The 27,860-nt window shown below is 39.3% G+C and overlaps 1 protein-coding gene across 2 annotated transcripts in view; it reads right to left on the bottom strand.

The window, feature by feature from the left end:
• Positions 1-27,860, bottom strand: part of LOC145769930 (BTB/POZ domain-containing protein 10-like) — a 130,643-nt gene that overhangs the window by 29,173 nt on the left and 73,610 nt on the right. For both annotated transcript variants that reach the window (XM_082581480.1, XM_082581481.1), the window contains exons 5-6: positions 17,492-17,600; positions 13,084-13,204 (exon numbers count right to left, since the gene is read on the bottom strand). In XM_082581480.1, coding sequence (XP_082437606.1) covers positions 13,084-13,204; positions 17,492-17,600 — 230 coding nt within the window. The remainder of the gene's footprint in view (positions 1-13,083; positions 13,205-17,491; positions 17,601-27,860) is intronic.

Below are 27,860 nucleotides of genomic sequence, written 5' to 3'. Positions count from 1 at the left end.
GAATGATGTGCCACAGGCGAATAACTGCCGGTTGAGATATGGATTGATACGTTTGATTCTTAAGGCTTCCATGATCTTAGTCTGAAAATCAGATCTGCCACGAGAGATGATTTTAAATTGGTCAATCGAGACATTGTCAGTACACGTTTCACAAGAGGCAATGTGCTCTTTAATTGCACTTTTAGCTGTTAGGTTAGGGTTTAACGTACGTGTTCACTGTTCAGGTCTAATGTACACGTGTGGTTTGGGTTTAACGTACACGTACGTGTCGAAAACGTTTGAGTTTATTTCAATTATGTTATATTCTTTGTGTGTAAAAAAGTATGTTAACCACTTCCGCTCGGCGGTCGGCCACAGCCGACATTTTTTTCCGTGCCAATTCGTCGGACGTCGGCAACTCCCGACAGATTTTTCTTGGTTTGATGGCGGTAGTCGGTTTTTGCCGTCCTTTGCTAGCAGTTGAGAGGGGAATCACCTAATGGTTCTGTTATCTTGAGGAAATGATTCAGCTGTAATAAATCAATGTTATAGCGGAATTTTGTTTGTGAGAAATTTGCCTGTGACGTAAGCTTTCTGAGCTACTGTTTTAGCATGAGTGAATTAAAGGTATTCCAATGGTTACTTAGCTGTAAGATGTGGCTCGCGAATTTTCTTTTGTTGTAAACCGAACTTGAAGTAGTGGTTGCTTAACTGTAAGGGGTGGCTACGCGAATTTTGTTTTGTTGTAAACCGAAGTATTTTTCCAGTAATCTTTTCGTAATGCTTGCAATGTATTTTATGCGTTTTTGTTTCTTGTCTTTCAGTGATATATATAAGTTTTACATTAGTACGTTATCAATTTGAAAAATGGCTGCGAGAAGAATGCTTACTGTTGATGCTGAAGTTGGTCTTCAACAAATTCTTGGCTCTGCAACGTTTGGTGAGTCCGGTTCCGAAGATGAAGATGTTGCTGAATTGGAAAATTTGGTTGACACGTTTTCTCTGAACTCAAGCGACAGTGAAAGTGATGAGGATCAAACTCCTTCTAGGTCACCAAATCAGAGTGTGGCACAAAACTTGACTTGGAATTGGAGTCCAAATGAACTTCATCCCCAAAGTTTTCCTTTTGTGGGCACTAGTGGCATTCTAGTGAACCTCGATGAAAGTACCTCGGCCCTGGACATTTTTCAACGTTTCGTTACTTCCAAAACGCTTAAAAACATCGAAATGGAGACTAATTTACAGTATATGTCACACAGCATCCTGAAGCCACCAATTCTGAAAGTTTTCTTGGCTACATCCATCATGATGGGAGTGGTGAGTCTGCCAGAATTGCAGATGTATTGGAGCAAAGATGGGATGATCAATGTGCCGTTGTTCGGAAAAACCATGCCGAGGGATAGATTCATCAGGATCATGCGGCACCTTCTCTTCCACAACAATGATCTGGATGATGGAACTGATCGTTTGTTCAAAATAAGACCTCTCCTTGATGTATTTCTAAATAACTTTCAGGAAGTATATTCTCCACAGAAGTACATCTCTGTGGATGAATCCATGCTAAAATTTCATGGCAGGCTGAGGTTCAAGCAATACAATCCTTCAAAGAGGGCAAGGTTTGGACTAAAGCTGTACTGACTCTGTGAACCAAGTGGGAGTATGTGTGGATACACCTGGAATTTTTAACTATACAGTGGCCAGGATCGAGACAGTACTGTACCAGCAAGTATAAAAGTGGTCATGGATTTGTGCCATGAGTTACTTGGAAAAGGTTATTACCTTTATATCGATAACTGGTACAGCAGTCCACAGTTATTTTGCACATTGCTGCAAAATAAAACCCACACAGTTGGCACAGTTAGGCTGAACCGGAAGCACATGCCAAGCAATCTTCCAGGGAAGACATTAAAAAGAGGAGAGCACGTGTTCAAGAGGGCAAATGGTGTGATGGCAATGGTGTGGAAGGACAAAAAGGACGTTAAAATGCTCTCTACATGGCATTCATCAGAACTATGTCCAACAGGTAAAACCAACCTCAATGGAAATCCCATAATAAAACCCACTTGTGTGATTTCTTACAATCAAGAGATGGGGGGAGTTGATCGTTCAGATCAGCTTTCAGCAACCTGCCGCTCTGTAAGAAAGCACACAAGGTGGTACAAAAAGTTGTTTTTTTACATGGTGGACATAGCATTGGTGAATTCATTTCTGCTATTCAAAAAGCTCCATCAAAAGCACAGCTGATTGACTTTGGTAAACTTCAAAATCATGCTAGCCCGTGAGATGTTGGAATCGGCAGAAATTCCAGAGTATCCAAGACCTGGCCGAAAAAGATCTTTTCCCACCCCTGACCGTCTCAGAGCTAAAGAAGAACATTTTTTGGAGTTGAACCCGCCTACAAAATCTAATTCAAATTATCAACGGTGTATTGTATGCAGAAAAAATGGTCAGAGAAAAGAAACAAAGTATCGATGTGACAAGAGCGAGGTATCGGTTTGTCCTGTACCATGCTTCAAAAACTACCACACCAAAACCAATTATTGACTTCTTTTTCCAAGTTTTTTGTATTTGTTCTTTTATTTCGATGTAAAATTTAATGCCAATGTTTGCTTTTATATAAGACACCACTGTTATTTTTATTTTTCAAAGTGTTTGTTTATTTCAATGTAAAATCAAATGTCAATAACTGACAATGTTTGCTTTTATACAAGACACCACTGCTGTTTTTATTGTTGAAAGTGTTCGTTTATTTCGATGTAAAATCAAATGTCAATCACTGACAATGTTTGCTTTAACACAAGACACCACTGCTGCATTCATTTTACAAAGTTTTCTTTTATTTTGATGTAAAATTAAATTGTCAATCACTGACAATGTTTGCTTTTATACAAGACACTACTTTTTGTACAAGACAGTGCAAAATGCAGAAACGCGAGAAAAAAAATAAAAAAAATGCCGTTTACTGCGTCACGATCGCAGCGCGCGAATACCGATGGGAAGTGGTTAAACCCGGTAAGGTTACTCTGTTTTATTTCTCTGTGGTTCAACAAAGCAAACTCTCTACAAAAGCTTTAAAATAAAACTTTAATTCAACTAGTCTTCTTAGCTCAAGCTGTCAATACTTAGGTAAGGAAGTCATTAACAACAAATGCTCTACCTCCTACAAAATGATGACACATTGACATTGCATAAGTCATGCCACCGCTCCAAGCATTGTTTGCGGCTTTCCCATTTAACAAAACAATTAATTGATTTGAACTAAAATAAACCTCTTCTAGAGTTGTAGCTTGCAGAAGCTGGATTATTTCATTGCATCGAATCAGGCTAGGTAAAATATTTTTCATACACACGTGCTAAAATTACATGGTTGGCAAAAGAAATATGATCATGCAAAGCTGAACCGTCTGGAAATAGATTTCAACTTAACCCTATTATCCCTAGGTTTTTATTTCCACCGCATCCCCAGGTGGTGCTGATTCAGCACCCAGTTTAAGCGCTTATAACGCTTTTAATATGAGTCTCATCATTATCATCTTTTGACCAAAGATAGAAAATTTATCTGGGGTTATCAAAATTGTAAAATTGTCATTCAATTGCTTAAAAAACTCTTGCTTCACAGTGTTTTTTTACCACATTTAAAATAAAGAAACACTGCGATGATCGTTTTTTCTCACTCTTCATGTTATCAGCGTTTGCGGTTTCTTTACTCTCGAGGGATTGATAGCCGACAAATGACTTTAAGATTTTACTGTCTGCGGTTTTCTTGCTGACGTATTTGTCAGCACTCAGTGTAATGGTCACGAGCTGTTGATTTTACAAAGTTTTACTGTCCGAAGACGTTAGTCTGATTTTGAGTAACGCAATAGTAGGATTGCTTTTCCTGAAAAGGTTTCTCTGTTGACTTTCAAGATAGTCAAAGAACGAATGTACAGAAACAATTCAAACTGTTTCTTCTATGTATGGTTCACATAATTTTGTATTGTTGAGAAGCATCTTATTCTGTGCGAGTCAAACGGGTCTTCAATACACTCTGGACACCTTTTTTTTTATAAAAACGTCTTGCACTTTGTTCACCTCACCAGAATAAAAATATTTGTTTTTGATTTTATTGAACATTCAACAACGGCAATGTTGGTCTAATGTGGTGCTATCAGTCATGGATCGCCAGAATTCTTGTTCTATATTAAAAATTCTTTGTTCAGTCATATTCTTATTCTATGCTGTTGTTAAGTTTTGTTTCACTTAGTAAAAGAAACAGTATTGAGTAGGACCGTTTGTCACAAAGTAGATTACAATAGCAAAAAACAGTTGAATTTTTTGCAGCATCACGGAAGTTTAAAAAAATGCACGAATAAACCTCAAATAAGTTTTGAAGTCCATGCCGACTTGCCTAGTACTACTCGTCAAGAAAAATTTGTGGTTTTTGCATTGATTCAATGTCTGTAGCAAACATTAAAACAACCTAGTTCACATTGTAATCTTGTATTGTTTTTTCCACATGTGCTGTTGATGCAAATAAAAGAACTTCTCTCTCTCTCTTCTCTTCTGTAGACTTTTTTCTCAGTACTAAAAAGACAATACTTTAGTAGCTAGGTAAATGTTCATACAAACGGCAACGTCAGTGCTGCAACTACACCGATTTCATAGTCCAGCAACTCTTGTTTATTCAATCAAAACTAAGATCAGAAAATTATCAAAGTTTGTATTGCAATGCAGCACAAGCAGTTTATAATATTATGCATTTAAAATTTTCTATTGTATGCCTGTTTTACTTTGCATTGCAACAAATTGCCCAATGGCGACAAAATAAAATCCTGCTTGAGACTAGAGGCGGATTGAACATTGCGACTTTGGTATAGCGCTTGTATTGCGAAGTCCACGCAGAAGTTATTTTCCAATGCAGAGCTAACTGTCATCAAATTGTGGTGATATTTAGCAGGTGGAAATATGAAAAGCACTGTGATACCTCTGTACTACGGTTGGGTATAATGTGTTGCCTAACAGCAAACCTTGTCAGTGTTTTGGTTTCACTTTTCTTTAGTTAATAGAACTAAATCAGATTCGATATTCTAGATTCGCCATGACTATTCTAGAATAGATTTAATTGTCAACTATTCGAAACTGTTTAACCTGGGCTTGTTCGCAACTCTTTTCGAGTGAAATTGATCAGAAAGATAACACAGATGATTTTCATTGTTGATAATAATAAATTAGCCTAATATCAATCATCAGAAATTGTTACAAGGTGACTAGTAAATATCAAATGGTAAAAAAATTGTGTAAGTAAGTAATCACTAAAATATAAGCACTGTTTAACAAGAAGTACAGTAACAAGACAGTAACTAACAGCAACAGCAAGATAACTAGCAACAAGACAATAACTAACCACTAAAAATATACGATAAACTAACAAGCCAAATTGTTTGTAGTGCATTGATGTTTACAATACAATCATGACCAATATAAAAATGAAATAATTGAAATGTTTACAATTAAATCTATGGCAGCATATTAGGCTATAGCCGCTATATACGCCTACACGATAAGCTGCATCAGAATACAATGGCAGTGGGCCTATAAATCAAACAAATTTTCAATCTTTAGCTTGGTACAAAAGGTTTTGCAGACATTTACATTTAGTCCGAAAGTTCTGCATGTGTCCAGCAAATAAGCAAATGCTGTGACTGTTTAGCGACGAGACTTGGGCTTACATGAGTAAAATCCGATTCTCTGGTCGACTGTGATGTACTGTTTTTTCTGTTTGTTGTCTTTTGTAACGCTCAGTAATGGCTACATGGTCAATATGAGCAACATTGCACTTGCCCGTACTTTTAGTGTCCACTACGTATGAATGGAGATTAAGAATCTTTTGGTTTGCTTCCCAGAACACTTCATAGGAAAACTTTTCCCGGTTCTCTATACTCCTAATTTCAGTCGGAATTCTTTTTTGCGTAGCCTTTATAGTTCCGACTGAAGTTATGTTTCGCTCTAAAAGCCACTCGGCTAACGTCACCGACGTATACACTATACACTGTATAGTATACAGTCTATCATAGGAAATGTTGCGTCCCCGTAAATCCATGTTTTGTGCCAACTCCGACACCATTGCTTTCACTACTGCTTCTGTGCCACATATATAATACAGATAAGGTGTTTCCACTGGCTTACCGCAGTACACTTTTGTGATGAAGGTGCATGCATTGATAGATTTGAAAAGCATTCCGTACTTTGCAGGCTTAATTGGGTTGAACTGTTTAAAACCTATTTGCTTTCTTGTTGGGTATAGCGTTTCATCTAGTGATAAATATTTGATAGGCACTAGATGCTCTCTGCAGTTTTCATTGAATGTTTCAAAAATATCACAAAAAGCAGCAAATCAATCATTTTTCCAGCGTCTTGATCAGCTAATGAAATCATCAAATGAAATTTTAGCCCTCAAAAACTGAAATCGGTTTTTGCTCATTGAGGCTCCAAACACAGTGTTGCCAAAAATATCATGAAACAACATAGCGCTTTTGTGACCAGCTTGCCCTAATAAACCTCTGATATAGAAGAGACCAATCAAACTCAGCATTTCTTGGTTGTTTGTTACTCCTACATACGGTGTGGAAGACAACCCGCTTTCAGAGATGCTTGCCATCAAATGCGCAATTCTTCGGTTGGTTTCATCAACGATTTGACTTAGCATGTTTTGTGTGAAGAATAAATGCCACGCTTGAAGAGGAGAAGCAAGATCTTTAGCCACACTTCTCACTCCACTTTGTCCATGTATGATGTTAGCTCGGTTGTTCCTTCCACACGACACAATAATTGATAGGAGAGTTTGACATAAAAGTTACTGTATTCGAAATATAATTATGCGTCAAAGAAGTATTTGCTGATAGAAGTATTGCAACTGAAAATGAAGAACCACAACATAGAAACGTTTTTGAAGCTGGTCGTAGAAGAAAAGTTCCAACAAAATATCATCTGGTTCATGAGGTCAGCTCTGCTTTAGACTCACAAAACTATGATGCTATGCATTATGATTCAACGGAAAAAGTATTCACAACCTATCTGGAAAAACCAATAAATAAAAGCAACTCTGGGAGGATCATCAGTCATCACTTGGAAAAACACTCAACCATGCTGATAATTGCATTGCATAATCATTATCATCAGAACCCGATGAGTAAAGTTCGTTTTCTAATCGTTTTCTTCATTGTCAAAATCTTGCAATACTTGTTGCAGCAATTCTTCTGTAAGTGCCTGTATTGCAATCTTGCCATTTCTAAAGTACAGCCTAGATATCTAAATCAGCCCACATTTGATAAATGGATTCATAATTATCAAAATAACTTATGAAATGAGACCCTGATTGTGATTTAAAAAAAAAAAATCATTTACATGAACATGACAGACCAGCCACCAAATTAATCCTTTTTAGCTTTGGTTCAACGTCTGCAAATGTCTGTCTGGACGATGCTTAGGAAAAAGAGGGTAGCTTCATTCCTAATAATAGGCGATGCAAAGAAATTTATTTTTACACGAGTCAGTTCAATCATATATAGCTAAAAATCGATTTCGATCAGCTAGAAGCTAGATCATCTTCAGTTAAGCTAAAAGCAAACAGCACAAAAATCAAATGATGAACGTGCAAAGGACTGAAAAGATGTTTTACTCTAGCTACTTCAAAGAATTGATGGAAAAACTAACAATCAAAGGCAAAATAAAAGGAAAATGGCACGAAAGAGTATGGTATAGAATTGTACCATCATAAGCCTAACCAGAAACACATCAACAATTTACGAAAAATATTGGTTAAAATGACAAAAGGTATAAAGTCTGCGCTTAAACCGATAATGATGAAAAGAATTAACTACATCAAATTACCTAGAACTACATCTACAGAATTAACTACATCAAATGATATCTAAGTGGTAACCTGACAACTTCCTGCACAAAAAAATTTCTGTTTGATTTTTAGTTTGACACCTGTCAGAAGATACTTCATTTTCTTGACTATTAATAGGCGTCATCCCTCTGCGATTTACAAGAAGGTATCTTTGCTCACTTCAAATGCTTCCATCTCAGCACTGATGTAACAGTTGTCGCCTTTTCGTTGACATAAATGTTTAATCAGTGGAAGAAGGATTTAAAAATATTAATTGCAATATTTTTATTTAAATAGAAAGATAATGCAGTTAATTTTGTGAATATTCATTAAATAAGAATATTGAAATTCTTAGACCTATTCAGAAACTTTATTTTGCTCTATACAAAGAACTTCAAGTTTCATAATAACTATATAGAATGTACAAACTTGTACAAAAGTAGTATTGCTACTTTGCAGTTTTAAAGGTAAAGCGAGAAATACATCGTTGTTAAAAAGGTGAACTAGGTTAGTTGACATCCGAGGGGAAAACACATGTCTTCATAGTTGAGAAATGTTCCGCTGTGGGTTAGTGACTTCACAGCCTCAATGGTGACATCATAACAGATTAAATGGTCAGGTTTTATGAAAGGCCGTAAGCAGTTGAAACAATTTACTGAGCTGCGAGCAGTTTAAACAATTTAGTGTCGTTAGATGGCCGCAATACCGGATTACAATCCTGATAAGGAGTTATTGCGTGGTACAGCGATTCTATTGCAGGACGTCGCCCAGACTCGTATTACGCTAAGTGATCATTTTAGCATTGTTGCAAGTTTAATTGTATTTACTTGTATTATTGTTATTTGTATTTTGGCCTGGCCAAGCATGTAGATTTGGCCGCCGAGAAGGAGCTCTCCGTAGGCCACGATGGCTGCCGAGAAAAAAACACGAGTTTTAAGGCTTGAAATATATATGCAGTTGCTACTAAAAGAAATTTATACACTGTGTTTGTAGATTATTCCCAAGAGAAGAAGTCTATCTCACAGAAGGATCACATGTCTCACTTTTCAATGTTCTGATGAAACACTTCGAAAACCATACGTTATTAGACTAAATATATACTCGTTTTTTTTTCTAGGTATGGCAGAGCCAGCAAATTCGCTCTCATAACATTGATTCATTGTGCTACAAAAGTAACAACAAAATAAATTGCTGACTTGATAGTGTGGTTACACTTTGCAAGTGGCCTTTGAACATTTAGGAGACTGGAAAAAATTCAAGTTTGCAGTGATATAACGTTTTTGAATGAAAGTATTTCGTATTGTTGTGGCCACTTTACAGTTTTGAAAGTAAAGTAAACAAAAATATGTGCAGTTTTGTTGTTAGGAAAGGAATTCATGGATTTCGTTTGAAGATTATTTCTAAAAGAAGAAGTCCATCTCGCTAAAGGAATTGTGACATCACAAATTTCACTTTGCCTTCCCAAGATAGGAGAAATGTTGTACAAACAATAATTATAAGATCAGTGGACAAATAAAACGGTTGCACATAGACTTGCGTTGAAATGACGTTTCAAAATTACGGTATTGGCGAATTCACAATGTTGCATTACCACAGCGCGTACCTATAGTCTCGCCGTCTATCCGAAATTTGACCGCATGGGGCGAAATGCCACCATTTGGAAGATTTTACTATGATGAATTTTATAGTCGGTGCATTATGACGGCAACAAATTATGATTTTCTTTGAGTTACGTTACAACTTAAAGCAGGTGATCGATGCAAAAAATAATAATAACAAGTTTGTAGACAGAGAAAAGTGATCAAATTCTGATCAAACACTTCGAAAACCATACGTAGTTAGACTAAATATATACTCGTTTTTGTAGGTGTGACACAGCCAGCATATTTGCTCTCATAACTTTGATTCATTTTCTACAAAGGTAAACAAAAAAATTGCTCACTTGGTAGATTGATCGAATCAGTATTTGCGTTGAAACAATGAAATTCGCACCAAGCACTTTCATGAAAAATTGAAATCTGTCCAGAAAATGCGCTTACATATTACAAGTGGCCTTTGAACATTTAGGCGACTGGAGAAAATTCAAATTTTCAGTGATATAACGTTTTTGAATGAAAGCTTTTTGTATTGTCATCTCCACTTCCCAGTTTTGAAGGTAAAGTAGATAAATATGTACAGTTTTGTTGTTAGAAAAGGAATTCATTGATTGCGTTTGAAGATTATTCCCAAGAGAAGACTAATTTCATCTCGCACAAGGAATTGTGACGTCATAAGTTACAATTGCCAAGAATCTCACAGCAAACAAGATTTTTTTTATTTAGCAAATTGACTAAAGATCAGAGTTGCGTTCAAACGATGAAATTAGTAGCAAGCGTTTTGATAAAAAAAATTGACATCCACCAAGAAAATTTGCTTTGGTTTTGCACGCCGCCTCTAAACGTTTCCTGGGGATGTTACGTTTACTGCAGCAATATGACGTTTATGCATAAGCATATGAGCAATAAAGAAACACACAATCTTCTCCGAAAAGAGCAATTTAGCAAAATTTCAACAATGGCATTTCAAAATGCATATGTTTGCATGAAAAGTATAAGACATTGGAGGCCCAAATTTACACACAATAAAACTCGATAATATTTAGGAAAAGTCAGAAAAATCTGGATGTAGGGAGCCAGTGGTTCAGCCAAATTTGAAGTACTTGGTGCTGATTCAGCACCACCTGGGCAATATAGGGTTGACAAATTTATTGAAATTTTGAACAAATAACTAATCACGATTGTCTTTACAGATGCCACAAACACAGGCATACGGATTCATGGATATTGCAGGACATTGTTTCAATGGACCACATAGCAGTTTCACACCTGATCAGCGAGTTTTGATCACCAACCATTGCTGCAGAACAGAACAACATGTTCTTCTAACGTATGTTACAATTACTAATATCTAACGAAAGAAATTATAAACTCATTCTAGGGTCATTTCATTACAATACAAACAAAATTTTCAAATTTTGGCACCACCTAATTTTTTATTGACTTAAAACATGCTCCTACTTTTCTAAGAATGATGCAAATTTGATGAAAATCACACGAGCGGTTGTTAAGTTATAAGTGAAATAACCTTAGCCACTAGGTGGCTGCATAGATAAGGAGCAATAGAAAAACCACAATATCTCAAGAACCGCTTAACATATTTAGATAATTTTCAGCTCTACCCCCATGTTTTTCTAGGGTTGGCTATCTGTTTATGAACACTAAAACAAGTTTTGGCTTCTACTTTTTGAGATAAAACAAAAATTGACCTCTTGTCGTTACGCACCAATAAAACCACGATGCGTAACTTTAAAATTTTTTTTTTTTAATTAGGTAGAGGAAAGATTGATGAAAAGTTTGGCAAAAACAGTGTAGTGCTAAAGTCTCAACTTTTAGCCCAAATCACATTTAAATGTAGTGAAAAATGGAAACATTTTGATGCTTTTTATTTTCCCTGAAGAGGTTCAATACTCCATTGTGATGTCATAGTCATGTTTGTTTTCCCTTAATCACACCATTGTGCTGACATAGACATGTTTAAAAGAAATATGGTTGCACTTAATCCATCCAATTTGAACTAGTTTGCAGGACTTTGAGACTTTAGCACTTTTCTATTTTTGCCAAACTTTTCGTCTATCTTTCCTCTACCCAATTAAAAAAAAAAAAAATTTAAAGTTATGCATCATGGTTTTATTGGTGAGTAACACCAAGAGGTCAATTTCTTTTTATCTCAAAAAGTAGTAGCCAAAATTTGTTTTAGTGTTCATAAACAGATAGCCAACCCTAGAAAAACATGGGGTTGAGCTAAAAACTATCCAAACATGTTTTAAGCGGTTCTTGAGATATTGCCGTTTTTCTATTGCTACTTATCTATGAAGCCAACTAGTGGCCAAGGGTTATTTCACTTCTAAATCGAGAACTGCTTATCTGATTATCATCAAATTTGCACCATTCTTCTCAGAAAAGTGAGAAGCCTGTTTTAAGCCAATAAAAAAATTAGATGGTGCCAACCCAAGTTCCTATTATACTGAAATGACACTTTAACAACCTTACGTATCACACAACAACACAGTAAAATATCAAATTACGTCGCGCACGGTAGCAGAAATCTTAAGGGAAAGCAGCGACTTTTTTCATCTCTTCCAGACGTACTAAGATTATGCAGAGTTGTAAGATTGATGACACAGTGGAATTGTTTTTACCAAACGGTAATGTTGTGGTGTGGTTTAAGCTTTTCTATTCTCATAAAATAAGAAAAAGGTAAAGGTGAATCTCATACTTGATCCAAGCATCGGGGGATGAGAAGATAAGGTTCTCGTTATACTAAACCTTCGGCACTAACGAGAGTAGGGTGGCCAGTTCCTTTCTCTCGGCCGTCTTTCCTTCAGCAACTATGACCACCCAATTTATTACACCCTGGGCACTGGGCAGAGGTGTTTTTCAACAACTGGTGTTTTTCAATTAAACCGGGAGTTGAACCAAGATTGCATGATTGGAAAGCAAGCGCCTTATCCGCTGTGCCATCCAACCAATCAATAAACAAACAAGAAATAAATAATGCCATTGCTCAGCTTTCAAGACACTGCTTTGTTTGGCTACCCTGCTTCTTGCTGTATACTATCAGACGTAGCATTGTATGGTGACTGTCTTTCTCACAAAACAAAAAGGATATAAATAATTTCGATTTGACATAGTCGCTCAGGGCTCAGGTCTTTATTCTGCCAGGACTCTTGCTCTGTTAGAACTCAGCTTTTCTCATAAAATAAACAAACAAGAAATAATACTCAGCTTTCACAGCTTTGCTACACTATTCTTCCCCTTTGAATCTACTAGGACTCTGCCAGGGCTCAGGCCTTTAATATGCCAGGACTCATACTGCCAGAGAACTGCTTTTCTCATAAAATAAACAAACAAGGCAACTGTCAAGGCATTGGTAGGACCTTTGGTCTGCTTTAGGCTCTGTCAGGGCAGTGCCACTGCTTTTCTCATTAAACAAGCAAACAAGAAATAATTTAACATAAACAAGAATTTTTGCTCAGCTTTTGGCTCTGCCAGACTCAGCTTTTTGGCGCTACCAAGACTCAGCTTTTGGCGCTGCCAAGACTTAGCTTTTGGCTGACTCACTCAGTTTTATGCGTCAAGAAAACACGTTAATTTGGTTGAAAAGAAGGGAAACATAAATATAAATCAACTTACCAAAATTATTGCAACGTATTGTCTGATGGTTGAAAGGAATAAGAAAGTATTCACAAACATTACGTAATTCAGCCACAGCGATCCCAGGCGGACAAACAATGAGGCCAGCAGTATAATATTCCTGGTTGTAAAACAAAGAAAAATGATTGCTTTTTAATTAAAATAATAATTTATATCGGGACATTCCCGTCACGAAAGTTATCAAAGGTTTCATAGATTAATAAAAAAAATGAAACCTTTGTCTAAAAGCTCATAAACTTAAATTTTGTAGACTGCTTTCAGAATCAATTGTAACACAAACTTATACACCACACTATAAACAAATTACGATACAGTCGCAATAGTTTCATGTTTTCATTGTCATGCTGTGCTCGTTTCATGTTGAACCCAGTAAAGCATCCTAAATTGTTAATTATGTCTGTTTACAGTTATTATAATGAATATTTTCGATGGTCAACAATCCTCTCCTGCTCAACATCCTACAACAGTTTCACATCATTTTAAACATTCTACACGTGATCCTCGGCAAACTGTGGAGCACGTGAACACTAGGGTGGATCGATTTAGGTGGGTAAAACACTTTTTTCCTCATTTTGCTTAGCTTGGGGTTGGAAAACTTGCCATTGGGTGTATAGAACACTCTGTAAAAAGTTTATTTCGATCGAACAAATTTTTGATCTGCCACCAGCCACTTGAAAATTTACTATTTCCTTCTACATTAGGGTGGATCAATTTAGGAGGGGTGTAAAACTTTTTTTCTCATTTTGCTTTGGTTGGGTAGCCAAAACTTGCTATTGGGTATATAGAACACTGTGCTAAAAGTATATTTCGAACGAATAAATTTATGATCTGCAACCAGGCTATTACTTATCGACTAAAAACGCAAAATACATGCAAATGCATTTGAATTTGAGTTGACGTAAGCATAGAGATTTATTGCAATGCAATGGAAATGATAATATGCATCAAACTTCCTCGCTTTAGATGGAATAGTCACATTTCGATTCGAACTTGGGCATTTCTTCTCGTGATTCAATGCGTGAGCGTATAAATCCATCTCGCAAATTAACCCCGCACACCGCCGCTGAAGCTTCCGTCACCAACTTGACGCACCTTTCTACCGTCTGTGTGTGACACGGAAATCGAGGGAATAAAAGTTCTGGAGTGTCCTTAGCTGCAATCATGTCTCGTAGTTCTTTGTCCCCCATATTTCTTGTAACAGGAGGCTCGGTGAGATCAAGAGCTTGCCAGTCAACCATATCGTAGTATTCGTTGGCGTCAAACTTTAAGGGCGGAATGCAGAATCTTTGCACTGTTCTTTTTTCGCGATGGCTTGATCAAGCTTTCTGAATTCGCATAAGTCCAAGCTCACGAATTATTTGCCCCTCATCAGTGATCATAGCCAACGTAATGTTTTCTGGGTGTGCAAAGTATCCATTTCTCTGGAGAGCAGTATCCACAATATCTTTTATGTCGCTAGTAAGGTACCTTGTTCTCTTTATCATCTCATGCATATGTTTCGCACCATCTTTGCATGATGGTTTACACTTGATGACAAACCACATCGGTGCATACACTCTGATTATGAATGTCACAAGCGTCTTTAAATTTTCAGATGGACTGCTAACACCGACGTAACAGCGCAGGATTCTGCTCGCAGTGGTTAGCCATCGTGAGTGATTAAGCAGACCAGGATTTCGTGTTGCTAAATGTATAGGACATTCACCATTGTCTATGGCATCACACATTTCCCTCAAGTAACGTTGATCTGTACTTAAGTCCATCATGTCTATGGCAGGCAAAGGATCTGTAAGAGGTATCCTCTCGAACTGTTTAGGAAGATGTTCCATACACGAAGCAAGGGCTTTTCCAATAGGACCGGAAAATCCACGTGGTCCAGTTGTTGATCCATCCAGATGTGCAAACACATGTCTCAAAGGAAGTTCGTTGGCATGTAACATGCAGACAAACCAATGAAGCGGACGTCCAAATGACTCTTCCGGTCTCCGTATAATACCAGCCATGACTCCCGTGTTTACTGCCGTTCCATCACATCCAACGGCTACTACTGCACCATAATCAACACCCTTTTCATCGAGACTCCCAATGACAGCTGAAGTTATTGATTTGCTTGATCCATTAGTTGGCGTTACATGAGAAAAGTATCCGGAACCAGGCTCTGAAATGATGCTGACATGTTCTTCGATTACTGTCTTACGGTGATATTTTCCATCAATATCCATCACTTGTTTCATTGTTTTGTCCTTCCTGCCATCAAAATACAATCCCAATATACCAGTCATTCCTTTGTTTTGCAATCTTTTTCGTGTTTTTTTTTCTCTCTGCGAATCTTACTTTGGTCAATTATTCTGGATTGATCTTTTGGAGAGATAATTCCCACGTCTTTCAAAATGGCTGAAGTAATCATAGCAGCAGATCTATCAGAGACACCTGTGCGATCGTATGCTTTTGCCACTGATGGCAGAGACATAGTCATTTTATCGTCAATTGGTGGTGTTTCTAGGACTCTTTTCGCCTTTTTTGATGGACGTGGTTTGTAAATTGTAATTTGTATGTGTATTGTCATCACTAATATCATTGCTATCGTCAGCACTACTATCACTAAGAGCAGTGACATGAACTTCTTTAGCGGGAACTTTATGCTTCTCATGACGTGCCAGATGAGCACTATCTCTAAAGATTTTCTTCCGCAGCCGCCTTGTTTTCACCTATCAATTGGACCGATGAACATTTGTCTTGGCCCCCTTTGATCTTCCAGAAACACTCGTTCTTCAAATGGCACTTTGTCACGTCTAGCACAGTCACAATTGTCAAAACTGGCACATCTACATTTCGAAATGTCAAACAGTTTATCAGCGTCTTCCTTGAATGTTTGGAGTTGTTGTTTGTAGCTGTCTCTCTCCTTTCTGGATTTGTATGGCTTCAGTATGGCTTTGTACTTTTCATGATATCGCCGTAATTTCTCGATGATGCGGCAGCTGCTTATTGTCGGCAGAGAAGCCCTTTTCCATATTTGTTCAATGTTTGAGCACAATGTATATGCAAAATATCCGCAAATGCAGGATACTTCTTATTTGAGGTCATTAATTCATGTCGTCTCTGGATGTATGATTTCATGACGTCGGTATGTGTTGGAAGTACATTGCCTGGAAGTTCTCAAGGAGCACCGAAAATCGCACACAATAAACTGTACCTAGTCGCCATTTTTCTGCAACACATAGCACAACATTGCCTTTAGCAATAGGCCTACCTTATAAAAGGCTTACTTTTACACCCTAAAAAACTAGGCTTCCAGTCACGATAAAAATCACTTAGCCTTTTTGCACCATATTTGTGGTTTTCGGAACCAGTTCCTGAAACCGATCCACGAAGCAGAAAGAAGACGACTGGGCCATGAATTTACACTAGTAATTAATTGAGGCCGGTTTGACACTAATTAGACATATAAGCCTACCCCTCTACCCGTCCTACACGCACAAAGGCACATACATTCATACAACTCTCTCAATCAAATGATTAAACTGCATGGCTGTGAAGTGTGAATGCTAAAACTAACCTTAATTCTAACTCGCAAAAGAATATCAACGCAGCTCTTGCAATCGTTAAAACGATAGTGTGGCGACTTGGCTAACCCTACCCCCTAACTAGGCATCTCAGCACCAGGCATATAGGTTATAGTCCTACATTCAAATTGAGTTGAATGATGATGCAGCAACTGATGACACACCATTTTACAGTGAATGACTACCAGGCTCTAATCTACTAGCCTACTAAGTTAAGCTCCATTCCTGACTCTAGCCTAAAACATTTACTGGTAGGGTTTACAGTTGCACTCATGCCCTGAAACTATCCCCTGGACTAACTTTCCTAAACAAACAACATCCTAACCATAACCAATTAACCATCCCATCTTCACAATAATGCGGTTTTTGCCCAGAAATACGCCCATGAGCATTCTGAAGGCCTACTTGCCGTACTATGACTGAATAGGTTCAACGTAACATGTGTATGTGACGTCACAATAGAAAACAGAGGGAAATGTACTCACGTAATACACGTAATGTAGAAGGAAATAGTAAATTTTCAAGTGGCTGGTGGCAGATCAAGATGTCGTCAGATTAAATTCTAATTTTGCACAATTGTTTTTAGTAGTAATTGGCAAGTTTTCCAACCCCAAGCTAATAAAAATTATATAAAAAGTGTTTTCACTCCACCCTAGTGAACACCAAGGTACATTATAGCCATTTCTTGTTTAAGTCCGCTTCCACCATGCCTAAGCTGTTACAATATCTTGTATTGATATCATGACTTTATTTGAACCTTCAATACCAAGGAAAGCTGGATTACATCCAACAATGCCATGATCATAAATTCACATTTGTCTTACAAGCAATGCTTTAAAAACGCAAGCAGAGATTCCCTCCGCAAGTTCATATTCGCCTTTGTCATTAGGCATGGTCCAACCTCTTTCTTCAATCATGCAGGAACTGAACATTCTGAAACAAATTTAGTAATGCAAATAATTTTGTGCACAGCATTCAACTAGGAAAAAGAATTTAGGAATACATATAATTAAAGAATCGCATAGAAAAACGAGAAGCTCTTTATTATATCTGTATAAATACAATTTTACTTCTGACCATGTTCCCGATGGACGCATGGCTGTTTCAGCGAGAGCGATTCGGCTAGTTTGATTTGGCAAATTCCCTATTCGGCGAGAGCCTTTTTCGGCGAGTACCCTATTCGGCGAGTTTTTGAAATTTTTGAAAGGAAATTATCGGGTACTGTAGCCTAATTATAATTGCCGTTTTTACATCGTTTTAACGGTCGCTAATCGTTGAAATCGTGCAGAAAAGAATAAAAATAAAAATGTTTGAACTATTAGATTAAAATTCGTCATGTCAGTTCAGTTCTTTTTATTTCTGACTGTCACAATCAATGTGCAAGATCTCGCGTCGGGCTGCTTTGCGTCTTGACAGAATGTGCTGTTTTCATTATGGAATTTTGAGCGATGTGTTATTATCGGGTATTGACCTGAAGTAACCTTTGAATGAGAAATCTGTATTATGTAACGTATTTCTAGAATCGTCTGTAAGCATGCAAATCTAGAAGGTTCTGTTGTTTTTCATGATTTCTGAGCGTCGTTTGTCATGACGCCATGAGGTTGTTTATCAGTAAATGTCTGATTGCGAAATCGTTATTATGTAAGATTCTTCTTGCGAACGTGACATTCTTTAGACTTCTATAAGCTTCTGCTTGTTGACATTTATTGCAACTTGATAGAACAATGTGACATTACGTAACCTTCTCGATGTTACCAGACCGAAGCCACCTTCTATAAATAGTGATGTAATTTGCGTAATTGTTATTCTGAGATTATTATGAGTTGATTATGAGAGTTGTGTTATGAGTTGTGGATTGGTAGTTGGTGCAGAAATTATTGGTGATTGAGACTTGAAGTAATCGAATACAAGTAGATGAGAATTGGTGCTGATATAAATTGTATTCGAAATTAGAGTTATTTGAGAAGCCGTTCGTTAAAGTCCTTCAAGAAGTCAGATTATCATTTCACTAGTAGAATTATTCGACATTTAATTGACTGCTTTTCGGTTTGACCCATTAAACTACGTCATTGAACCTTTCCAAGTCTTTTTCCTGGTAAGAGATAGAAAGAAATCGTGACATCATATCAAAAACAATACACGTCAACATAATTATAGCAAAGGTAGAAGCGACAAAACGCGTCATGATATCAAAAGCAATACACGTCAGCATAGCAAAAGTGTAGAAAAACGTAGAAGCGACAAAACGTGAAGGGGAAAAAAAAAAAATCAAGGTTATGTCTATAAGTTAGTACTTTTGAATAGTTAAAATGATTAGTTTGGATCAACAAATGTGTGGCCTACAGCTTGAATTGAAAGGAAATTATCGGGTACCGTAGCCTAGTTATCCCGACCAGCAAAAATTTGTTCCAAGAACCCAGTTAGCCTAACAATTCATTTGAATGAAAAGGTTAACCAAATGTGTGGCCTACAGCTTGGATTGCAAGGAAATTATCGGGTACCGTAGCCTAGTTATCCCGACCAGCAGAATTGCCGTTTTTACATCGTTTTAACGTCGCTAAACATTAAAATCGTGTAAAAAAGAGAACCTTTGCAGACTAGGATACGTTGATACGTTGCATTTTTAAGATTATGTTTTTCAAACACTGTTTTACTGATGCATAATTTAAACTGGGGGAGAAGAACAAGCACCTTCTCGTGGTCCCTCCCGTCAGTACCATATCTTTAAGAAAAAGATATGCGAAGCGAAGCTTGTCACACTCGAGCAAACCAGGCCCAGGTTCAGCCCAGGGTGGATAGGAAAACGCCCTTCTCAGGGCGCGGCGCCGCGGCAGCTCCTCTGTCGAAAAGTACCGACGACCCACCGTACTGCAGCTGAACACCGAGGGCATTACAGCCAGCAAGCTCAGCATCATCGAGTATCTGGCCACAAAACATCAGGCCCTCATTATTCTCCTCCAGGAGACCCACTACCCATCTGTGGATAAGTTGGTATTACCCAACTGCACACTCGCAGGCGCAACCATCAGCAGGAAACACGGCCTCGCCACGTTTGTCCATGAGCAACTGAGCTGGACCCCAATAGACCAGTCCAGTGCCCAATCGGAGATAGAGTGGTTATACATAGACATATCAGGCTATCACATCATCAATGTATATAAGGCACCACCCTCCCGCTTAACACCAACAGCCATCCCAGTGTTCCCCCAACCCAGCCTCTATGCTGGCGATTTTAATTGCCACCACGTTGACTGGGGCTACAACACCACCAACACCGACGGAGAAAGCCTGGCCTCATGGTCAGCCAATAACAACCTCACCCTACTGCACGATCCCAAGGGTGCAGCGAGCTTCTTCTCCGGACGCTGAAACACTGGTACAAACCCCGATCTGGCTTTTGCAAGTGATGACCCCGATAACTGCCAACCGGACAGACGTGTGCTAGAGAAGTTCCCCAGGTCCCAACATCGACCCTCGATTATCACGGCTCCAACGCTCATAATGCCTGTCCCGAGCAAGCCTGTTAATCGATGGAACTTCAGAATGGCTAACTGGGAGTACTATAGCCTCCTCACTAATGAAGCCACACAGTATCTCCCATCCCCTCACACAAACAACGCGGAAGAAGCCTACCAGCACTTTTGTGATGCAATAACATCAGCGGCAAAACAATCCATCTCCCGCGGCCGACGAAAGACCTACATACCGTGCTGGGATAAGGAGTGCGAAAGCCTCTACTCCGACTTCCTCCACGCCCCTCAGGGCAATGACACTAACAGCTCAGCCACAGCTCTGCTGGCAAGGCTGGACTTAAAGAGGAAGAAGCGCTGGGCAGAAGCCGATGAATCAATCGACTTCACGCACTCCAGTCGCATAGCATGGAGTACACTGAACAATCTAACTGGCAGATCACGTGCCTCTCGTCAACAATGTCCCGTTTCAGCAAATTCCATCGCCTCACAACTTGTGGAGAACGGGAAATACAAATCGAGAGACCGTGAATCAGATAGATCCGTCTTGCAAGAAATGACGGACCTCTGGAGGGTAACAACCCCAGACGGGGACAACATCTCGGGTGAGTTCACCCCGGAAGAATTTTCCGCCGCCCTTCAGCACATAAAGCCACATAAAGCCCCGGGCCCTGACCACCTATGCCCGGAGTTGATACTCCATGCTGCTGCCTCCTTAAAGTCCTGGTTAAAAGACTTCCTTTCCTGCTGTTTGCGCCACCTGAGAATTCCCAGAATCTGGAGAAGAGCCCTTGTGGTTGCAGTCCCTAAGCCGAAGAAGCCCCCAGGGGACCCGAAGAGTTACCATCCAATCTCACTGCTCTGCATCCCCTTCAAGATCCTCGAGAGACTCATCTACGCCCGTGTCGAACCAATAATGGATCCGCAGCTCCCCCGTGAACAAGCTGGTTTCCGACACAGACGATCAACTGTAGATCAGGTCACACTTATGACCCAAGACATTGAGGACAGCTTCTCGGCTAAGAAGAAGGCTGGCGCCGTGTTTGTTGATCTCACGGCTGCCTATGACACCGTATGGCATAGCGGCTAGGGTGCGTCATCCGCCTCCCAAAATTTAAAAAATGACTGAAAACAAAATTATTTTTTTTTGTGGGTGAGGCTTTCAGACTAAAAAAGCAAAATAACAAAATTTCAAAGAATTTTTTCAAGGTTTAGGCGCTCCACATCCCAATTGCCCGTATCTCCCCTTGTTAGCTTGACAATAGGGTGAATTGAAAAAAAATCTTTTTTAAATAAAAAGAAAGGGGGGTCTAGACCCCTGACAAATTGGCAAAAAACAACAACAAAACTGGTTTCAGGGAGTTGCACCACCTATTGGCCGTGCTACCCCCCATTTTATGGGGGAATACCCCCAAAATTCTCAAATCGGATGTAACTTTGGAACTGCTGTTGCTAGGAACATGAGTTTGGTATCAAATGATGCAGAATCATAATGTTTCTATTTGCTCTAAGAAGACTGTTTGCCTTAATTTCACTAGAAAAAAAGTTATGACAAAAAACGTACGGTATATATATATACACTATATATGTCATGTTTTATGCACCTACACTTTAAACAGTCCAGTTAGTAAACTCAGGTCGTGCAGTAAAGTTGTTACTTGCTACTGTGTGTACATGACATGAGCACTATATTGTATTACCAGCTGTACAGCATATGCTGTAATGATGGGTAGACGTAATTGGTGATGGGTAGACTGTGATCTGCCATGAAATCATTGTCAAGAAAATACCAGCACACAGATTGATGTACTCCATACTGCTGCATGTGCTAGACTAGCGGTACTACATTGAGACTTCAGCAATCAGCACAAAGGGGTGAACACTGAACATGTCATCAATCTAGTGGGTTAACCTTAGTGGGAATTGCTTCTTGCTGTTGAATTCTTTCATAAGTTGACGAGATCGCACCTTCTGACGAATCAACCCATCCCTTCTTTGAAAACCTACAGCATATAAGCTTGCTTCAGTCACAAGATTGACGTGACGCTCCACTGCTTGGTTGTGGCAAGGATAATCCAGCTGCAGAGGTTCGTCGATGACATTGTCAAGCTGTTGATCTGTTAGCGATCTCATGATAGGTGGCTCAAACTTATAAACTGTGCCAAGCTTCACAAGTTGGTGGTATGATTTTGTTTTAGTGTTAAGCTGTGGCACAAGAAATCTGCATGTTGCCGGTGGCACCGTTGGTGAAATTTCCTTTCTCAGCTTTCGATTTTCATCTTTTGCTTTTTGTGAGGAGCCAACATGATTCTTGCTTTGCTTTTCCTGTGCTTGTGAACCTAAGGAATAGATTTGTTGGACTGCTGCTCTTCTAACTTGGCAGTCGTCATCACCTAGCATACCAACAATGACATTTTCAGAGTGAGCGAATAATGCATTGCATTCCAAAACCTTCTTTGAAATCTCCTTTACTTCTTGGTTTGGGAACATTTCTTTGCAACATGTTGAAGAAGTTTTTTGACCCATCAGATAATGAATTGTGGTGTTTTATTTCAAACCAAGATGGGAAGCAAACCTTGATGCAGTACTCAGACAAGATCATGAAACTTTTGGAAGGGTTGATTGCATGAGTGTATTTACGAAGTATCCTACAAGCAAGTGTTAGCCACCTTGAATGACATAATTCCCCGACTGACAAAAACTGCAAGTCTTCATCAACATGCCCAAGCACAATGCAGGCATAATCCATATATTACACTGGTCTACAAAAAGAGAATTTTTTTTTGCTCTATGAACTTTGAAGACTGATTTAGAGTAAGTTTGGGGTGCTGAATCCGAATCTGACTTCAGATTTATCCTATCACGCCAGGTTTGTGAGACATGATAACAACAAATTGTTACTTAATTGTCAAAAGTGGAAGATTTGGTGTTGCGTTCACCACCAACATATGCAGTCCTATAACGAAAGGTTAGCGTTAGACAAGCCAAAGCAGCCTAAGTAAGGTTACTGGACAAGCATTGCCATAGGCCTGTTTAAATTTTTGTGGTTTTCATGCAAAACATTGCCATAGGCCTGCTTAAATCTTTGTGGTTTCATGCAAAACATTGACGGGGGAGGGGGTCAGTTATACTTTTAGCCTCCCTTTTAACTTGTTATTACTGCCTTGTTAATAATGTTGCTTGGAAAACAAATTGGTATCAAAATTATAGTTGGTGGTGTATATAATATATCAGCTACTTATGCACCACATGGCCTGGATTTCTGGATATAGCACAATGCGTAGGCTATGTGCAATAAACGCAACGTCAAAACTTCCACTTTTGACAAAAGTAACAATTTGTTGTTATCATATCTCACAAACCTGATGTGATAGGATAAATCTGAGGTCAGATTCGGATTCAGCACCCCAAAATTACTCTAAATCAGTTTTCAAAGTTCATAGAGCAAAAATCGTGTAGACCAGTGTTATCTTAAAACAAGGTATTTTTGGAGTATGGGGGTCAAATTCCTGTATTTTTAACTGCAATGTGGAGGACCTAAACATTAATATTTTTTGCTGAAACTTCATATTAGTACTATTTCAGTGAAACCTCACCATTGAGAAAAAATAATACAAAAAATATGAACATTGGGGCACACGACGCACCCTAATAGCGGCCTTACCTGCAAGTTACTCCGTCTGCTCCCTGACAGACACATAGTCCATATGATGATGGAACTTGTGCAAAACCGCAGTTTTACCCTCACAACCGGTAGCGGTCGTCGAAGCAGACTACGCCGGCTTAAAAACGGCGTCCCACAGGGTTCAGTCTTGGCTCCTCTCCTGTTCAATATTATACACCTACGACTTGCCCCCCACCATCTACAGGAAATATGCTTACGCAGACGACCTGGCACTCCTGCACTCAGCAGGAAACTGGCAGTCAGTGGAGAGGAACTTCAGCCAAGACATGCAAACACTATCAGCATACCTCCAGAAATGGAAGCTACAGCTCAGCAGGGGTCGATCTTAACTTTTTTTTTCACTAGCCTACCGGACTAGTTGCTCCCCGTTTTCACTAGCCCGCACGATTTTTCACTAGTTCAACCAGTGTACTGACTTTTCACTTGTCTGATGACAAGTGTTTTGGCTTTGTTAGACTGAAACTAACTAAAGGCTTTCAGATTTTAGTACGCACAAGAGAGCAACAATACGCACCAAAACACCTTAACTAGGTCACGGAGGCACACAAGCTCTTCAACTACTACTACGACAAGGTAGCAATCCAAAGAAGCCTCAATAGCAATAACTACCTAGCTAACACTAAGCGTTAGACACTTTGTAGTAACGTTGAATCAGCATTTGATCACAATATATCAACAAAAAAACGTTAATTTCGCTAACTGCTGCTTGCTGGGATGCTGACTTCTCCGTGCAGACTACTACCACACGTCGTGTCTAGCGAAAATGCGAGAAAAAAGTATATAGTCACGTGCTCAGTCGACCGACTTTGCCGCCTTCTTCGTTTGCAGTATTTCAGAGTGACGTCGCCGATCGCCATTTGTAAACCAAAACTTTTCACCGGCGAATATTTTCACTAGCCAATCGGACTAGTACTGCAAAATTTCTACTAGTCCGCGCAAATTTTCACTAGCCATTGGCTAGCGGACTACCGCTAAGATCGAACCCTGCTCAGCAAGTCAAAGACAGTGTCGGCGGCCTTCCACCTTAACAACCGGGAGGCACAGCGTGAGATAAACATCAAGATTGATGGGGAACGCCTGCCCTACTGTGCCGAACCTACATACCTTGGCATAACCCTGGACAGGTCACTCACGTACCGTCGGCACTTGAAGTCACTGCGCAAAAAACTATCTACACGCGTCGCACTTTTGAGGCGATTGGCGGGTTCCGGCTGGGGAGCTGGTGCTAAAACTCTTCGTACAGCTACCCTAGCCCTTGTTCATTCCACCGCTGAGTACTGCGCGCCAGTCTGGTGTCGTAGTTCTCACACCCACCAGATTGATACCGCCATCAACGACGCACTGCGCACTGTGACTGGATGCCTGCGTCCCTCTCCAACGGACTGCCTACCCATCTTAGCAGGCATCCAACCCGCTGAGCTACGCCATAAAGGAGCCACGATTTCTCTCGCTCGTCGCGCTTTGGACCCCGACCATCTCCTCCATGCAACATTCAAGAGACCACCATCATTTTTCTGGATCTAATTTTTTGCCGTATAAGCCCATCATGTCGCTCAAATGTTGCAACTGCTGTTGCTGCTTCACTGACAAGCTTAATGTGGCGCTCAACTGCTTGATTGTGGCATGGATGTAGCAGCTTGAGAGGGTTGGTACGAATGTCATCCACTTCAGCAGAGGACTTCTTCCTTATTGCTGGTGGTTCAGTAATACCGTCTGTAATGTTCATAACTTACGTGTAACGGTAAGTTGATCTTTGTGGGCTCTTCGTAAATCAAGATGAAGGCAGATTCATTTACTCTAAAATCTGGTGACCTACCACAGCTGTAAACATAACATAATAATGAATGGTTTGATCGGTACAGTGCAGTAATCAGTGGAGCGTGTTAAATCCACATGAGGCAGTATTTCCCATCTGTTACACCTCCCTTCTTGCAGGATGTTCCTAAGCATTACTAAAGACATTCACAACGACTGATAACAAATCACAAGCACGGTGTAAATAATTCAATCACGATATCTTGCAGGTGTCTTAATAAGAGTATTCTCAACAACCTGCGGAGTAGTTTCATTTGGTGGGGACACTAGGTTGCTCTGTGTGGATGACACTTGCGCATTGTGTGGGAAGCTGGATGAAACTATGTCATCTAAATAATCATAGTTACGTACAGGTGTTGAATTACAAGCTTTATAAAAATCACGCCGGTTTCGTCTAATTTGTCCATGAGCATTTTCAATGACGTACGAACGAGGCTCATCTCTTTCATTATTTACCATAGCTTTTTCCCAATAATTGTCTTTACGATAACGGACTTCATCTCCCTTTTTCAATACAGGCAATGACTTAGTTCCACGGTCATAATGGTGTTTCTGACGACTTTGCCGGTTACACAAATCATCGTAAGCATCAACAATTTGCGGTACAAGCAACTTCGTCGCGATAGGCAATTTTGTACGTAGTCTTCTGCTCATCAACATTTGTGCAGGTGAATACTGCAATCCAGCAATAGGCGAGTTACGATACTCTAACAATGCAATATACAGATCAGTATCATCATCATACGCTTTTTTCATCAAATTTTTGACAGTTTGGACAGTTCTTTCAGCCTGGCCATTACTTTGACTAAAACCAGGGCTAGATGTTGTGGACTTAATACCCCATTTGCTGGCAAATTGTAAAAACTCTTTACTACCAAATGGCATATTATCCGACACAATTTCCTCAGGAATGCCATGACGTGAGAAAAATTGGTTTCAATTCATTAACAACACTTTTTGCAGTTTTATCAACAACTTTCACTACTTCAGGGTACTTGGAGTAATAATCTACTACAACAAGATAATCAACATTATTAAGAGTCATTATATCCGTTCCGACTTTAATAAAACGTCCATTCGGAATCACATGAGAGATTAATGGTTCTCTCCATAGGCGTAATTTCGGGGGTGCGAAGGGTGCTTGAGCACCCCAAAATGAAAATCTGAGGTAACAACATAAATGCGAGAGCACCCCTGGGCTCTGGGTTGTATACAAAATACACTGATTCAAATGGAAATTTGCATTGCTAAATAACGTTTTTTTTTCTTTCTTGAAAGTCGTTTCACCAAAGCGCAATATTTTCAGTGTTTTACATTTGTGGGTGGCACGCAGCGCCACACACATCAAAGGCAGACATAATTGTACTATTGCGTAACAATTAAGCACCAACACGCGCACTGCGTCAAGAAGTGCCGTTCGAGAAAAAACAATTTGTCAGCCGTCAATGGTCGATATAATGCCAAATATATATATATGGAGCTTTGGTAACTTACATTGTTATGCCGACTTCTTCCTGTGAAGCTGAACGTTCCTTTTCGTTATTACGACGATTGAAGTAGGGATGTGCCGATTACAAAATTTTTGTCGATTCCGATACCGATGCCGATTCTTTGGTTAAATGATTAAAGCTGCTTTTAGTTGGCGCTCTACAAGTGGTTGCGATTTTGTTACAAGTTGCTGCCTCTGAAATGTCTAAAAGCGTTCACTTTGTCGCCTGCTCTAGACAGCGTGATTTTTTACGGTAGTTCTTCACTTCTTGCGCGCTACAAAGTGGTGATAGACACGCGTTTTATTTGTTGCGGAAATCAATGAAAAGAGAAAAATCGCCATTGCTCACAGAGTGCAAAATATTATCTTGTGCGGTTTGCAGTATTTTTCTCGCAGAATTCAAGAAGGTGCCAGAAACAAGAAGAGAAAAGGACTAGACTAGAGTGTAAAAGAAAATGAACGCAGCGGTATTGAATATACAAAAGCCTTTAAAAAAGTAACACACCAGCCCCGCATTCAAAGCGTATCAATAGGCGAAAAAAGAACAACATCTTGTGAAGAAATTAGTACTGTTTTCGAACGCAGAGTTGCAGCCAATCTTGTTACTTAGCAAACATGTGAAGATTACCGGGTAGCTGGTTTGATTACGTTTGCGCAATCACACGATTGTTTGTTGAACGCATTAAGCGTAATAGGCCTATACTTGGAATTTACTTCTCTCTGCTTAGTAAATT

This window comes from Aplidium turbinatum, chromosome 5, assembly GCF_918807975.1.
Source record: "Aplidium turbinatum chromosome 5, kaAplTurb1.1, whole genome shotgun sequence".
NCBI classification, from domain to species: Eukaryota; Metazoa; Chordata; class Ascidiacea; order Aplousobranchia; family Polyclinidae; genus Aplidium; species Aplidium turbinatum.
The sequence above is the reverse complement of the archived record's forward strand: the minus strand, read 5'-3'. Positions and strand labels throughout refer to the sequence as shown.